We start from the raw sequence: 14,348 nt of genomic DNA, 5'->3' as shown, positions 1-14,348 counted from the left end.
GCGAGAGAGCGAGAGAGGAGAGAGAGGAGAGAGAGAGAGAGAGAGAGAGAGAGAGAGAGAGAGAGAGAGAGAGAGAGAGAGAGAGAGAGAGAGAGAGAGAGGAGAGGGATGCATTAGGTTTGAGTTTGAGCCTCTTGGATGCCGTAGTGAGTGATGTCACACTAGGAAGTCAACACACAGAGTTGTAACCTGCAGCGTGATCATAAAGCGATATATATATATAAATGAACAGCCAATAAATGTGAAGTTATCTTTTAACCTCTGTTGTCAAGACTCGTCAATATAACACCCAACCACCCTTTCCTCACTAATGGTACTGGTGTCGTGGAGTCACTCCGCTGTGAGAATTTCCAGGGTTAGAGGCTAACGTTAGTTAACTTAGCTTAGTTAGCGGCTAACGGCTAATGTGGACATACACTAATGGCGAGGATGCAAAGCATGTTAGAAACATTGGACATTGCTCACGCTGGTCTGCGTCTATTATGAAATGACAATTGCGTGTGATTTAAGGTCCGTGCTGGTCTGTGTCTATTATGAAATGACAATTGCGCATCATTGAAATTCTGATTATTTTCAAACTGGGCGGGTCTTAGGTATCGGAATGTGGCACCGATTGATCTAACATGAATCAGTACTCGGTAGTACCGTCGTAATTCGGTGGGTACCCTTAAAAATACAGAGTTCGGGTGCGGCTGAGTGGCGCAGTGGGCAAGGCGCTCGCCACTAACGCAGGAGATGCTGGTTCGAGCCCAGCTCTCGGCGTTGCTACCGGCTTGGCCGGCCGTCATACTAACACAATTGGCAGTGTTAGAGGGTGAGAAAGCCGTTGGGTGGGGATTGGACGTTTAGACAAATTAGCAAGAGTGAGTTTACCTGCCCAGTAGAAAGTACACACAGAGTGAGTTTACCTGCCCAGTAGAAAGTACACACAGAGTGAGTTTACCTGCCCAGTAGAAAGTACACACAGAGTGAGTTTACCTGCCCAGTAGAAAGTACACACAGAGTGAGTTTACCTGCCCAGCAGAAAGTACACAGTGTGAGTTTACCTGCCCAGCAGGGACGTGCACAGGACTTTAGAGGGGCAGGTGCTCAAAAGGCTGAAAAGGGCACTGGGCCTGTGCTATGTTTGGGGGCCATTTTTGGGCGGGGATGGGCCTTTTTATGCTTTTGGGGGGGTTTTGGTGATCAAATATTGAATATTGAACTATAATAATCAGTGCAGGAGCTCACTTATCCTTGAAAGACACTTTTATCACTGACTTAAAAGGCCCATACATCTCCATAAATGTTCAGGGCGGAGGGAATAAGTGCTTACCCTACAGACCCCAAGTCTGTTAGGACAGCAGACATGGTTGGCACTGCTCAAAACGTACCTTTTTAAAATAGCTTTTAAATGAATTATTATCTTTATTTCATCGTCTTATTTTTCTTTATTTCTATAAATGTTACTTAAATATTTTATTATAATTTGTATCATTGTTTTATGTAGTTTTTTTATCATTTTATTTGTTATTTTTTAATGTCAACATATTATTTAAATTATTCAAATGCAACTCAAACATGTTCCGTTGTGATGTCACCAGTGTTGGGCAAGTTACTTTTAAAAAGTAACTAGTTACCGTTACTAGTTACTTCTTCCAAAAAGTAACTAAATTACTTACTCAGTTACAAATTATAAAAGTAACTAGTTACTTCAGAAAGTAACTATTGCGTTACTTTCAAGTAAATGTTTTACATAAACAACATACACAAATCTAAACTATTTTAATGTTGCTGTGGGACAAAGTGAGACTAGCCTCCAATCAAATGCCATGTATGTAAATATTATAATTACTATGTTTATATAGTGGATCATACAAATACAAACACAATAGATGTTTTGGAACTTTTTATATGTATATTGCCCCTCAACAGGCCACAACTGGGCAACATTAAATACGAGATTACTCGTTACTGAAAAAACTAACGCTGTTAGTAACGCTGTTAATAATAACTGGATGTCACAGTATGATGTCATAATCAAACATTCTAGAACATTTGTGATGTCACAGTATGATGTCATAATCAAACATTCTAGAACATTTGTGACGTCAGAGTATGATGTCATTCAGAGTTGTACCAGAGGATATAGCGTTAGTGTATTTATTAGTATTGGACAGGCAAGAGGAGCAGAGAAGAAGGAGAAAGTGTGTGTTGAAGATGAGAAGAAGAAGAGGGTAAACAATCAAAAGATGGTTTACCAGAGGCCTAACTATGGCACAACACTAGTGTAGTATAAGAACTGAGGAGGGAAGAAATACGCCTGCGGGAAATTCAAAAGAAGAAAGAAGAAGAAGAAGAAGAAGAGACCATCAAAAGAATTGCGGAGGGCAGTAATATGCCACGATGCGTCTACACTGCCGGAAATCCTAAAGAAGAAGAAGAAGAAGAAGATATCAGATCTCAGAAGACAAGTGAAGATCTCACTTGTTGTTTCCGGCTAGTTGTCTGTAAGCTTGAATATATTTTGTAGATACAATTTAAAATCCCCACATGGTAAAGGAAACAATGTCCTGTACAATCCCTAATGAACTGCCTCTGGAGGGAAGGTTCTGTGATGTGGTTATTAAAGTCAACAGCACTGAGTTGAATGCCCACAAGGCCCTCCTGTGTGACTGCAGTGACTATTTCAGGTACGTTTAGCTTGGTTCAGGTTAGCTTGGTTCAGGTTAGCTTGGTTAGTAAACAGATACCATACTGTACTTTTACTGTAAACAGATACCATACTGTACTTTTACTGTAAACAGATACTATACTTCTACTGTAAACAGATACTATACTGTATGTCTACTGTAAAAATATACTATACTGTACTTCTACTGTAAAAAGATAATATACTGTACTTCTACTTTAAACAGATACTATACTGTACTTCTACTGTAAACAGATATTACACTGTACTTCTACTGTAAACAGATACTATACTGTACTTCGAATGTAAAAATATACTATACTGTATGTCTACTGTAAACAGATACTGTACTTCTACTGTAAACAGATACTGTACTGTACTTCTACTGTAAACAGATAATATACTGTGTGTCTACTGTAAAAATATACTATACTGTATTTCTACTGTAAAAAGATAATATACTGCACTTCTACTGTAAACAGATAATATACTGTACTTCTACTGTAAACAGATACTATACTTCTACTGTGCTAAGACCCTATACTTCTACAGTGAAAATATATTACTACTAGGGCTGTCCCCGACTAAGGATTTGGATAGTAGACTATGATTGGCCAACATTTGCCATTAGTCGACTATTAGTCGACAAAAAATAAAATAAAAGTATAATATATATATATATATTTTTTTATCATTCCATTTGGGCTGTGGGGGGTGCTTAATGTCTGAAGGAGTCGACTGAAGGCTTGTTGTCCTCTGCAAAAGCATGCAATTGGTATCTTGATATTTGTCTAGTCTAGTGTGTTCATTAGATGGGTGAAATCCTCTTTCAGTGCCTCTGTGCCTGTTTTCTTAGGCAGTTGGCCTCTGGTATGCATGCCATTAGCGTTCGCCACGCTTCTAAGAGGTTGGCAGTCGACTACGGCTCCTTTCGACCGATTAGTCGACTATTCGACTAATAGGGGTCAGCCTTAATTACTACACAGGACAGAATGTTGCTTACTGTTTACTCATCAGATATCTCTATACTCTGCGTCCCACAGAGCCCTCTTCACTCGCTGGAGCAACTCAGAGCAACTCGTCTACACTATCCCTGGGGTGTCCCCGGGTATGATGCAGCTCATCATAGAGTATTCCTACACACGCTTTGTGCCGGTGACAGCAGAGAACGTGGAAGAGCTTCTGGTGGCTGCAGACCAGCTTCGCGTCACTGGCATAGTACGAGCGTGCTCTGACTTCCTAGAGGGCCAGCTGTCTCTGGAAAACTGTGTCGGTATCTGGAGGTTCACGGACATCTACTGCTGCCCTGACCTGAGGCGCAAGGCCCATCTCTGCATCGTGTGCCACTTTGAGGAGATGTTGCACGTCTCACAGGAGTTTGTGGAGCTGTCCCTGCAGCAACTGGTGGACATCATCGAGAGGGATGACCTGAACGTGAAGAGCGAGGAGACGGTGTTCGAGGCCGTCCTCCGTTGGATCGACCACTCCCGTGAGGAGCGTAAAACACACATCCCTTTGCTGCTGCCCAAGGTAACTAATTGTATTACGGATACACAAACATGGTTGCTAGTGCCTGAGCCACATTTATTTTTTATTTTATTTTTATTATTTTACTTTTTCTTGTTTGTCTGTCTCTTGTCAAGGTCATTATGATTCATGTTACTGTTATTATTGTTGTCCTCCCTGTTGTCATTGTTATTATTATTATTATTATTATTATTATTATTATTATTATTATTATTATTATTATTATTATTATTATTATTATTATTATTATTATTATTATTATTGTACTGTTATGTTCTGTTTTATGTATGAAAAGAAAAGAAAAGAAAAACATTTATAAAAATTAAAAAAAAATAATTGTATTACTGTGCATTACATTAAAACAACACTAGGTTCCCTAGTACAGTGGTTCTCAAACATGTGGGTCCAAACTGTTCGCTAGCAACAGAAACCATCTACAACCGATGTCTAAGTTGTACCCCCTGTCTGCTTGTCTCTTCCCAGGTTCGCATGGGCTTGATGAGGCCTGACTACTTCAGGAGCAACGTCCAGAACAACCCTGTGGTGAGGGACAGCCACGACTGCAGGGCCCTCATCCTCAGCGTCCTGAACCCCCCTGGCTCCGACAGGCTCCCAAACCCCCTGACCCGCCCACGCCGGCCCCAGGAGGTCCTATTGGCCATCGGAAGATGCGGTGGCGGCATCCTGACCATGGAGGCTTACAATAATCGAGCCGGTGGATGGATGGACGTGAGCGTTGAGGGGGAGAGTCCCCGGGCCGACCACGGCACCGCTTATCTCCACGGTCTGGTCTACTGCGTCGGTGGCTTGGACGGCGGAGGGCAGCGTCTCAGCAGTGTGCGCAGGTTCAACCCCGTCACTCGCAGCTGGCTGCAGGCGGCTCCCATGCACTCACACCGCTGTTACGTCAGCGTGGGCGTGTTGGACGGCTGTATCTACGCCATGGGAGGGTGGGACGGACGCGTACTGAACACCGCCGAGCGCTACAAGCCTGAAACCAACCAGTGGACAGTGATCTCACCCATGCTGGAGCGCAGGAGCGGCGCCGGGGCAGCAGCCCTCCAGGGCAAGGTGGGTGGAACTGAGGGACACAAGGAACGTTAGATCAGAAATCATAAATGTCTTTATTTATTTATATAAGTAAGCTTGCACATACAAAAGATGTGTCTGGGTCCTTTGGTGCATCAAGATTAAAAGACAATTAAAGTAGAATGAAATCAAATGGAATATATAAACTAAATTAGAATATTCTTTCTTATTACAGGTTTACATCTGTGGTGGCTTCAACAGCGGGGAGTATCTGCTCACAGCTGAGTGCTACAGCCCAGACACCGACCAGTGGACTCTGATCGCCCCCATGAGCAGCAGGCGTTGGGGACTGGGAGTCGCTGCATACGGAGGACATGTCTATGCGGTAGGTGCACACGGAGACAAATGCTTTATACTAGATATTTTTATAGATATGTATCATTTGACTTGCAATGCTGCTGTGATGCCCTCATTTCCCTAAATGGATTAATACAGTGTCTGCCTGCCTGAGCCACACACTAAAACATTCCTCTCATGTGTCCTGTCCTCAGGTGGGAGGGTTTGACAGTGGAGGCAACCTGCGTAGCGCGGAGGCCTACAGCCCCTTGACTGACTACTGGAGCGCCCTGCCCGCCATGCTCACCCCCCGCCGCAGCTTTGGCATCGCGGTGCTGGACGACCTGCTCTTCGTGGTCGGAGGCATTGACTCCACCACCCTCTCCAACGTGGAGCGCTATGACCAGAGCAGCGACAAGTGGACTGTAGCCGAGGACATGAAGACCCAGCGCAAAGGCCTAAGCTGCTGCATAATGCATGGCCTGCCATTTAACATGAGCCAGTACGCTGCTCCCCGTGGAGGAGGAGGAGGAGGAGCAGGAGCAGGAGGAGGAGGAGGAGGAAGAGGAGGAAGAGGAGGAAGAGCAGGAGGAGGAGGAGGATTAGGAGGAGGAGGGGGAGCAGGAGCAGGAGCAGGAGGAGGAGGGTGAGGAGGAGCAGCAGCAGGAGGAGGAGGGGGAGGAGGAGCAGGAGGAGGAGGAGGAGGAGGAGCAGGAGGAGGAGGAGCAGGAGCGGGAGGAGGAGGAGGAGGAGCAGGAGGAGGAAGAGGAGGAGCAGGAGGAGGAGGAGGGGGAGGAGGAGCAGCAGCAGGAGGAGGATTAGGAGGTGGCCTAAGCTGCTGCATAATGCATGGCCTGCCTAACATGAGCCAGTACGCTGCTCCCCGTGGAGGAGGAGGAGGAAGAGGAGCAGGATGAGGAGGAGGAGGAGCAGGAGGAGGAGGATGAGGAGGAGGAGGAAGAGGAGGAGGAAGAGGAGGAGGCAGCAGGAGATCCATCTAAGAACCTTACACATTTATTAGACCAAAAGAAATCCTAAGAAATTAATAAATTACTATCAGCCAAAGGTGGTGCATTTCTTTCTTCTAGTAATTCAGACAATATCGGTTTTTAGTTTGTGTAATGTAATGTAATATCGGTTTTTAGTTTGTGTACCCCTATGTGTGCACGTGCCTGCTCACTGTGCCCTTGAGCAAGGCACCTCAGCTTTAACCGCTCCAGTGTTAGCTGCTAAGGGGCCAGTAGTAGAGTGCCTGACCATAGTATACCTGTATCACTGGACATATAAATGCATATTAAATCAAATCAAATTGTAAAGCCCGAAATCACAAGTTAATGTCCCCATGGGCCGGACAAGTCTTCTTTAAACTATTCAAGAAGAAACATCCCAATAAATCAAGAACAAAAAACCCACCATGAAATCCAAAATAAATGTAAAATAAATAAATGCAACACTCCCAGACATACCCCAGCGAAGGTAAGGAAAAACCTAGCAATAGGAAAAAAGCACCACAGGCGATGTGGAGGAGAGAAACCTTAGAAGGGCCGTTCAAGGGGGGATCCCCCTTCTTGGATGTCGGTGATAATAGTGTTGCTATGGATGGGTGGAGAATAAAACAGGCAAATAGTTGGTATGTATGTACATATACGTGTAATAAAACACAAATATGTGCATGCAATAGCAACTGGGGTACATAAGAACATTTTTGAAACATTAAAATATATTACAACTCATACATGTGATTCGCATTATACTCAGTAGAACAAATGTATATATCTTATACCCAGTGATGGGCAGTAGCTTGCTACAAGTAGCAAAGCTACATAGCTTAACTACAATTCTCAGTAGCGTGCTGGTAGCTCGCTACTTTTTAACCAGGGTAGCGGTCTCTGTAGCGGAGCTATTTATAGAACGAAGTAGTAATGTAGCGACGAGAAACGTTACACGCTACTTTCGAGAGAAACAGTCTAGACTAGAATATCTGCGAGGAGAAAAAAAACACCCCGTAAAAAACCCACTATGATTGGTTGGTTTGTTTAGATATGAGTGACGACTCACGATTGGGTATGGTAGGCCAAAACGTTATGGGTAGGCCAATCAGAGGCAGGATAGGGCGGGACTCCAGCCGCAAAGCAGGAAGTGAAAATCAAAACACATACGTATTGAATGAATGCAATTTAACGGATTACATGAACAAGAACCAATCTGCGCGAAATGGCAGAGGGGTTCGATGGCATTGATGAAGATGATGATGTCAATAACAACAATGACTCTCCATGGCCCTATCTGGGACACATTTATGAGTTTGACTGAAAAAACGCCAGCACTAACTTGAAGACACGTCATTCAGGTGAGCTGATGAAAATCAATTGTTCCCAAACAGCACACAAGTCAGTACACTTTGTCAACAGCTTTAACTAAGATAGCTGCTATCATGATGTTTCACTGTAGGCAGAAAATGAACAATATTATTGGGGTGGAGAAAAGAAAAAAGAGGGAAAAGCAGTGGTTCTCAACCTGTGGGACAGGACCCCCAGGGGCGGTCCCCACATGATTTTGGGGCCATGGAATGTTTTGTGAGTTACATATTTAAATACATTTGGTCATTTAGCTGACACTTTCATTCAAAGCAACTTACAAATTGTGTACAACAAGTCAGTAGTGGTACATATCTAGCGGCCAAGGATAAGTAGTATTGTTTGTCAGTGTCAAGCTTGAGTGTTATACTCTGAGTACATACTGTAGTAGTATAGACATATTAGCATAGTTGGTAGTAGTATATACATGGTAGCATAATACTAGTAAAATGAAGTAAAACAATTCAGATATTGAAGAAGTGTGTAATACAAGTTCATGTTAAAAGGATGACACAAAAAGCCAGACCGAGGGCTTGTTTCAGTTTTATAATAAATAATCAAACTGAGAATTTTTTTTCCTGCCTATTTGTTTGGTGGAAACTTGGTCACGAAGTAAAAAAAAAAAAAAAAGTAGTGCCGATGTAGCTAGCTATTTTTGACGTGTTCTTGTAGTGTAGCTTGCTACATTTCTCTGGGGATAGCTTCCATTGTAGTTGAGCTATATTTAATCGAGAGTAACTTGTAGTGTAGCTTGCTACATTTTCCAAGTAGCTTGCCCATCACTGCTTATACCCAGCTTAATCACTATATTAATATTACTATTGCACTTTACTGTTAAATTTGCACTCGGGTTGGATGCCCCACTTATTTTCATTGTAATGTACTTATGCTGTATGATGACAATACATTTCAATGTAATCTAATCTAACTGGTACTATGACCTGAATGATGGTCCTAGAGGTCAGTGATTTGATGCTCTTTTGGTGTTTTGGCGATGGTGGCGTAAGAGAGTGCTGTCTTAACAGGTCGTGGGAAATCTCCCATATAGGAATTGGATTGGGTGGAGAGCTGGTGACTGCATGCGAATGCCCTCGTATGCCCTGTGTATGGGGACATGTCACCCATATAGAAACACACCTCTTCAATCTATATCTGAAATGCAAATAAATAAATAACCTTCTTAATACATATAATATTTATATTGTAGTGGGTTCTATAGAGACATAATTCCCCATGGTATTGTTTTGATGTGTTGATGGGGCACTGTCACTTTAAGGAGGTTGGTTTTGGGTTGGGCTGAGAGGAGACGCCCTGTGTGGGGTTTCATTGATACATGTTTGATTACAAATGACCTCAATACCTTCTATGCGAGGTTTGATGCTGGTAATAACAACACCAGCTCACAAGCCACGGCAATGGGGGGGGGGGGGGGGTCGGCTGCTGATGGAGGCGCAGTGTTCAGGGTAACAGAGCATGAGGTGAGGCGGACCTTTAAAAAAGTGAATATCAGGAAGGCAGCAGGTCCGGACGGCATCCCCGGCCGCGTCCTAAAAGTCTGTGCCGACCAACTGGCCCCAGTATTCACTGACATATTTAACCTGTCCTTAGAACAGGCTGTCATCCCCACCTGCCTGAAGAAGTCCACTATTATCCCTGTACCCAAAAAATTCAAGCCTGCTTGCCTCAACGACTACCGCCCTGTAGCTCTCACCTCCATAGCCATGAAGTGCTTTGAGAAGCTAGTAAAGGGCTACATCTGCTCCTCCCTCCCCATCAACATGGACCCCCTGCAATTTGCATACCGCCCCAACAGGTCCACGGAGGACGCCATAGCCCATGTGCTGCACACAGCAGCATCACACCTGGACAAGAGGCAGGGGAACTATGTGAGAATGCTATTCATCGACTACAGCTCGGCATTCAATACCATAGTCCCCTCCATACTCATAGCCAAGCTCAGGGACCTGGGCTTGGGCTATGACCTCTGCCAGTGGGTCTTGGACTTCCTGACTGGCAGACCCCAGGTGGTGAGAGCAGGCAACTGCACCTCCTCATCCATCACCCTCAACATAGGGGCCCCCGAGGGCTGTGTTCTGAGTCCCCTCCTCTACTCCCTGTACACACACGACTGTGTGGCTCAGCGGAGTAGCAATACAATCATCAAATTTGCTGACGACAGTGGTGGTGGGCCTGATCTCTGCCAACGACGAGAGGGCCTACCTGGAAGAGGTCAAGGTCCTGGCGGGATGGTGCCAGGAAAACAGCCTCTCCCTGAACGTCAGCAAAACAAAGGAGATGATTGTGGACTTCAGGAGGTCGGGGGTCAAGGACTACAGCCCCCTCAGCATCGACGGGGCACCGGTCGAGAGAGTCAACAGCTTTAAGTACCTCGGAGCCTACATATCCGAGGACTTGACATGGACCACACACATTGACAGTGTTGTGAAGAAGGCACGACAACGCCTCTACTTCCTCAGGCGCCTAAGGAAGTTCCAAGTCAGTCAGAAGATCCTTAAGAACTTCTACTCATGTACAATAGGGAGCATCTTGACCGGCAACATCACCTCCTGGTTTGGGAATAGCACTGCACAAGACCGAAGCAGACTACAAAGAGTGACACGTTCAGCCGAACGCACAATTGGAGGGGGGCTCCCCACCCTCCAGAACATTTACAACAAGCGTTGCACGGGCAAGGCTAAGAGAATCATTAAAGACTCCAGTCACCCGAACAACTGCCTCTTTGAACTGCTGCGGTCAGGCAAGCGATACCGGAGTCTCAAGGCGAGCACAGAAAGACTCAGAAGAAGCTTCTATCCCCAGGCCATCAGGCTGCTAAACGAACAATGAATGAACACTACACAACAACAACCACCAAACGCACATAGCACACACATCCACACGCACACACTCACTTTAAACAAACACACTGTAGCACCCACTCCACACACTTTATAGCACACACCCACTTTAAACAAACACACTGTAGCACCCACTCCCCACACTTTATATTTATTGATGAAGGATTGCACTACAACTCGTACACCTTACTGTAAATTGTACCTAAAATTGTACCTCATCCCATTTCTGCTTTGCACTAGATAGTACTGTACATTAGTACACTGCATAGTATTGTATATTATATGGTAACTCAGAACATTGTACATATGTCTATACCGAACACTGACCTCATTTTTCTTCTTCTAAATTACATGCTTATTATGTCATTTGATACTATCTTGTCTAGCACAGTCTCTGGAGCGTAACAGTAAGAAGCATTTTGTATGAAAGTATTCTGTACTTCTGTATGACAACTATTAAAGAACTTGAACTTGAACTTGAACTACGAGCTGTCAGAAGCTAGCACGGCATAATTCTGACAGCTGTCACTTGTGCTACTGCGAAATAAATGACACGGCTTTGTGTTGTAAACTGATAGAAATTGTGCGTTTCTCAATTCCGATGATTTCTACAATATAATATATATATAAATAACTGTCTTTTACTAGTACCTTACTACTATGTACTATGTTACTATCCGTATACTACTACCTACCATGCTAATATGTCTATTTTACTATGCACTCAGGGTGTAACACTCAAGTTCAACACTATTTGACAAACAATTCCACTGACCATAAGCTGCCAGAGATGCACATCTCCTGCTGGCCAGAAAACCACACACATTTCTGATAGTGGGGTGCCTGGACACTCAGTCATTTAAAATGTATATGCGAAAGTTTAGTTTCCACTTCTAATTTGAAGATAAGGATCTATAGAACAATTTTGGCTTGAGTGTCAAGGAACCAGTTGAATTTTATAAAAACGTATCCAAAATGGCCACAATCGAAATCATGAATTCTTTAAAAACTTCTTAATGTTCACACAATTGCTGTGTAATATAATGTTGTATTGCTATTTTAAGTTAATACTGTGTGAGGAATCAACTGGAGTTCAAATATTGATGTTTTGAATATTCTGGTATGGCAAAAATCAAAGATGGCTGCAATTTCTGTATTTATTTCGAATTACGCTTCATAACTTTTATTCTATTAAACCTAGAATGGTGATGTTGGTGCCTGTACCTAGGTTTTCATGAATGAGTAATTGAATACAAATAAAATAAACATGATTGGAGCATATCTTATATGATATTTCACACAATGAGACAATAAATATGTGGAGAACTAGAGTTAGATATGAGAACTGTAAACAACAGTTGATTGTGAAGAACAAACGATGATTGTGAGGAACGTCCTCATCACAAGAAAGGATCTGCATCTCAGCACCAATGTCAACACCATGCCAAAGACCTGATGGAGGTGTTGCTGAGCAATGGGAATCCCTTTGAGGAGGGCAGTAAAGACCTGGTTACATTAGACAATAAGGTGTGTGAGGGCGGAGCTTCCTACAGGCGATATAGGCGGTTGCCTAAAAATCTAAAACGGTCGGTCGGTCTGAGCCTCAGCTTTAGGTGTTCACAGTCAGAACATGCTAGAGCGCTGTGCATTGATGGGTATCGGTCAAGTGTTTATAGAATTGAGCATTGAGGAAAGAAAGACTAACGTTAGAGAACTATGAAGAGGCAAAAGCCATCCGGCCATCCAGTATAAAAAGAGAAGAAAAGAAGAAGACGAGAAACATGCCAAGGTGAAAGGTATGCAATTTTGTACAACTTCCAAGACCTGCCACACCAAATCAAATCAAATCAAATCAAATGTATTTGTAAGGCCCGACAACACGTTAATGTCCGCATGGGCCGGACACGTCTTCTTTAAACAAGTCAAGAAGAAACATAACAATAAGTCAAGAACAAAACAAGAACACCATAAGGTCCAACCAATTTAAAATAAATGCAAAATAAATGAATGAATGCAAACACTCCCAGACATACCCCACGCGAAGGTAAGGAAAAACTCACTAAAACCTAACAATAGGAAGAAATGCACCACAGGCAGTGTGGAGGAGAGAAACCTTAGGAGGGCCATTAAAGGGGGATCTCCCTTCTTAGAAGTCGGTGATAGTAGTGTTGCAGACTGACAGTTGGTAAGCATGCACTCATGTGTGTAGTGAAACACAGATGAGTGCATGCAATAACAACTGAACATTTAGAAAAATTAAAGATAGAGCTGATAGCGATAGCAACTGAACATTTTGAAAGATTAAAGATAGAGCTGATAGCGGATCTATTTGAGGCACAGGGGCGGCGCAAAGAGGGTCCTCCCCTCTTCTTCTGTGCATGCAGTAGGAGTAGGAAGACCCACACAGCTAGCTTAGCGTCATTCACTGGAAGTAGGTTCCCAAAAAGTTGGCGTGTTCCTTTAAGTGTCTTGCTCGAGGACACTTTGACGCGCTGCCGGGAGGAGTTGAATCGAACCGGGAACCTTCCGATTACCTGGCGGCCGCTCTTGCTCTTGAGTTTACTTTTTCAGGGACAACTTCACGATCGTGCCAGTTACCGCAGAGGCTGGTTTGGAAGACTTGGCAATTATTTATTAAACAGACTGCTTACATGCGGTAGAGAATTGGTCTCAAGCATAATAGAAGCACTTTATTTTCACACCATATGTTCAGGTTACAGTTGAGTTGAAGGCTTGAAAGAGAAACTAGTTGGGCGGCTAGGTGGTGCAGTGGGCAAGGCGCTCACCACCAATGCTGGAGACGCTGGGTTCGAGCCCAGCTCTCCACATTGCTTTCAGTTTGGCTGGTCGTTCGTACTAATATATTTGGCAGTATTAGGGGTGGGAAACTGATGGGTGGGGATCGGACATTGTGGACAGCGACTCCTACAGGTCGGTTGGTGCGCCTGCGCAGTAAAATTAGGAAGCGACGGGGGCGGCGTCCCTCCAAAGCGCAGACCCCTGACGCTGAAAGATCGCGCTGTGCAGGTGAAAAGATGCGATGGCTGCTACCTTGAGTACCGGAGGGGACTTGTGCAATGTATGGCTTCGTCCACATTACAGCCGGCTTGTGGGAGGCATGAAACAGCATTCGAGATAGGGGAGGGTTGAATTGGACGATACGAAATTGGGATGGGAGAAAAATAGAAAATGGGAGAAAAAGTGGATATAAAAAAAGAAAGAGAAACTAGTTTAAATTTGAACACGGTACACATTGTATGTTTACAATGAGTTGTTGACACATGAATCTGTGTCTCTCTGGCATTCTATTGTTTGCCTCTCTCTCTCTCTCTCTCTCTCTCCTCTCTCTCTCTCTCTCTCTCTCTCTCTCTCTCTTCTCTCTCTCTCTCTCTCTCTCTCTCTCTCTCTCTCTCTCTCTCTCTCTTCTCTCTCTCTCTCTCTCTCTCTCTCTCTCTCTCTCTCTCTCTCTCTCTCTCTCTCTCTCTCTCTCTCTCTCTCTCTCTCTCTCTCTCTCCTCTCTCTCTCTCTCTCTCTCTCCTCTCTCTCTCTCTCTCTTCCTCCAGTCCCACG

At 44.0% G+C, this 14,348-nt stretch overlaps 1 protein-coding gene across 1 annotated transcript in view; it reads left to right on the top strand.

The window, feature by feature from the left end:
- Nucleotides 1-438: 438 nt before the first annotated feature.
- Nucleotides 439-14,348, top strand: part of LOC311247664 (voltage-gated delayed rectifier potassium channel KCNH8-like) — a gene marked incomplete at both ends in the record, with an annotated part of 57,292 nt that continues 43,382 nt past the window's right edge. The window contains one exon of the mRNA XM_084338678.1: nt 439-469. Within this exon, the coding sequence (XP_084194804.1) occupies nt 439-469 (31 nt within the window). The remainder of the gene's footprint in view (nt 470-14,348) is intronic.

The sequence above is a fragment of the Notolepis coatsorum genome (genome assembly GCF_963971535.1).
Source record: "Notolepis coatsorum genome assembly, contig: SCAFFOLD_119, whole genome shotgun sequence".
NCBI lineage: Eukaryota > Metazoa > Chordata > Actinopteri > Aulopiformes > Paralepididae > Notolepis > Notolepis coatsorum.
The sequence above is the reverse complement of the archived record's forward strand: the minus strand, read 5'-3'. Positions and strand labels throughout refer to the sequence as shown.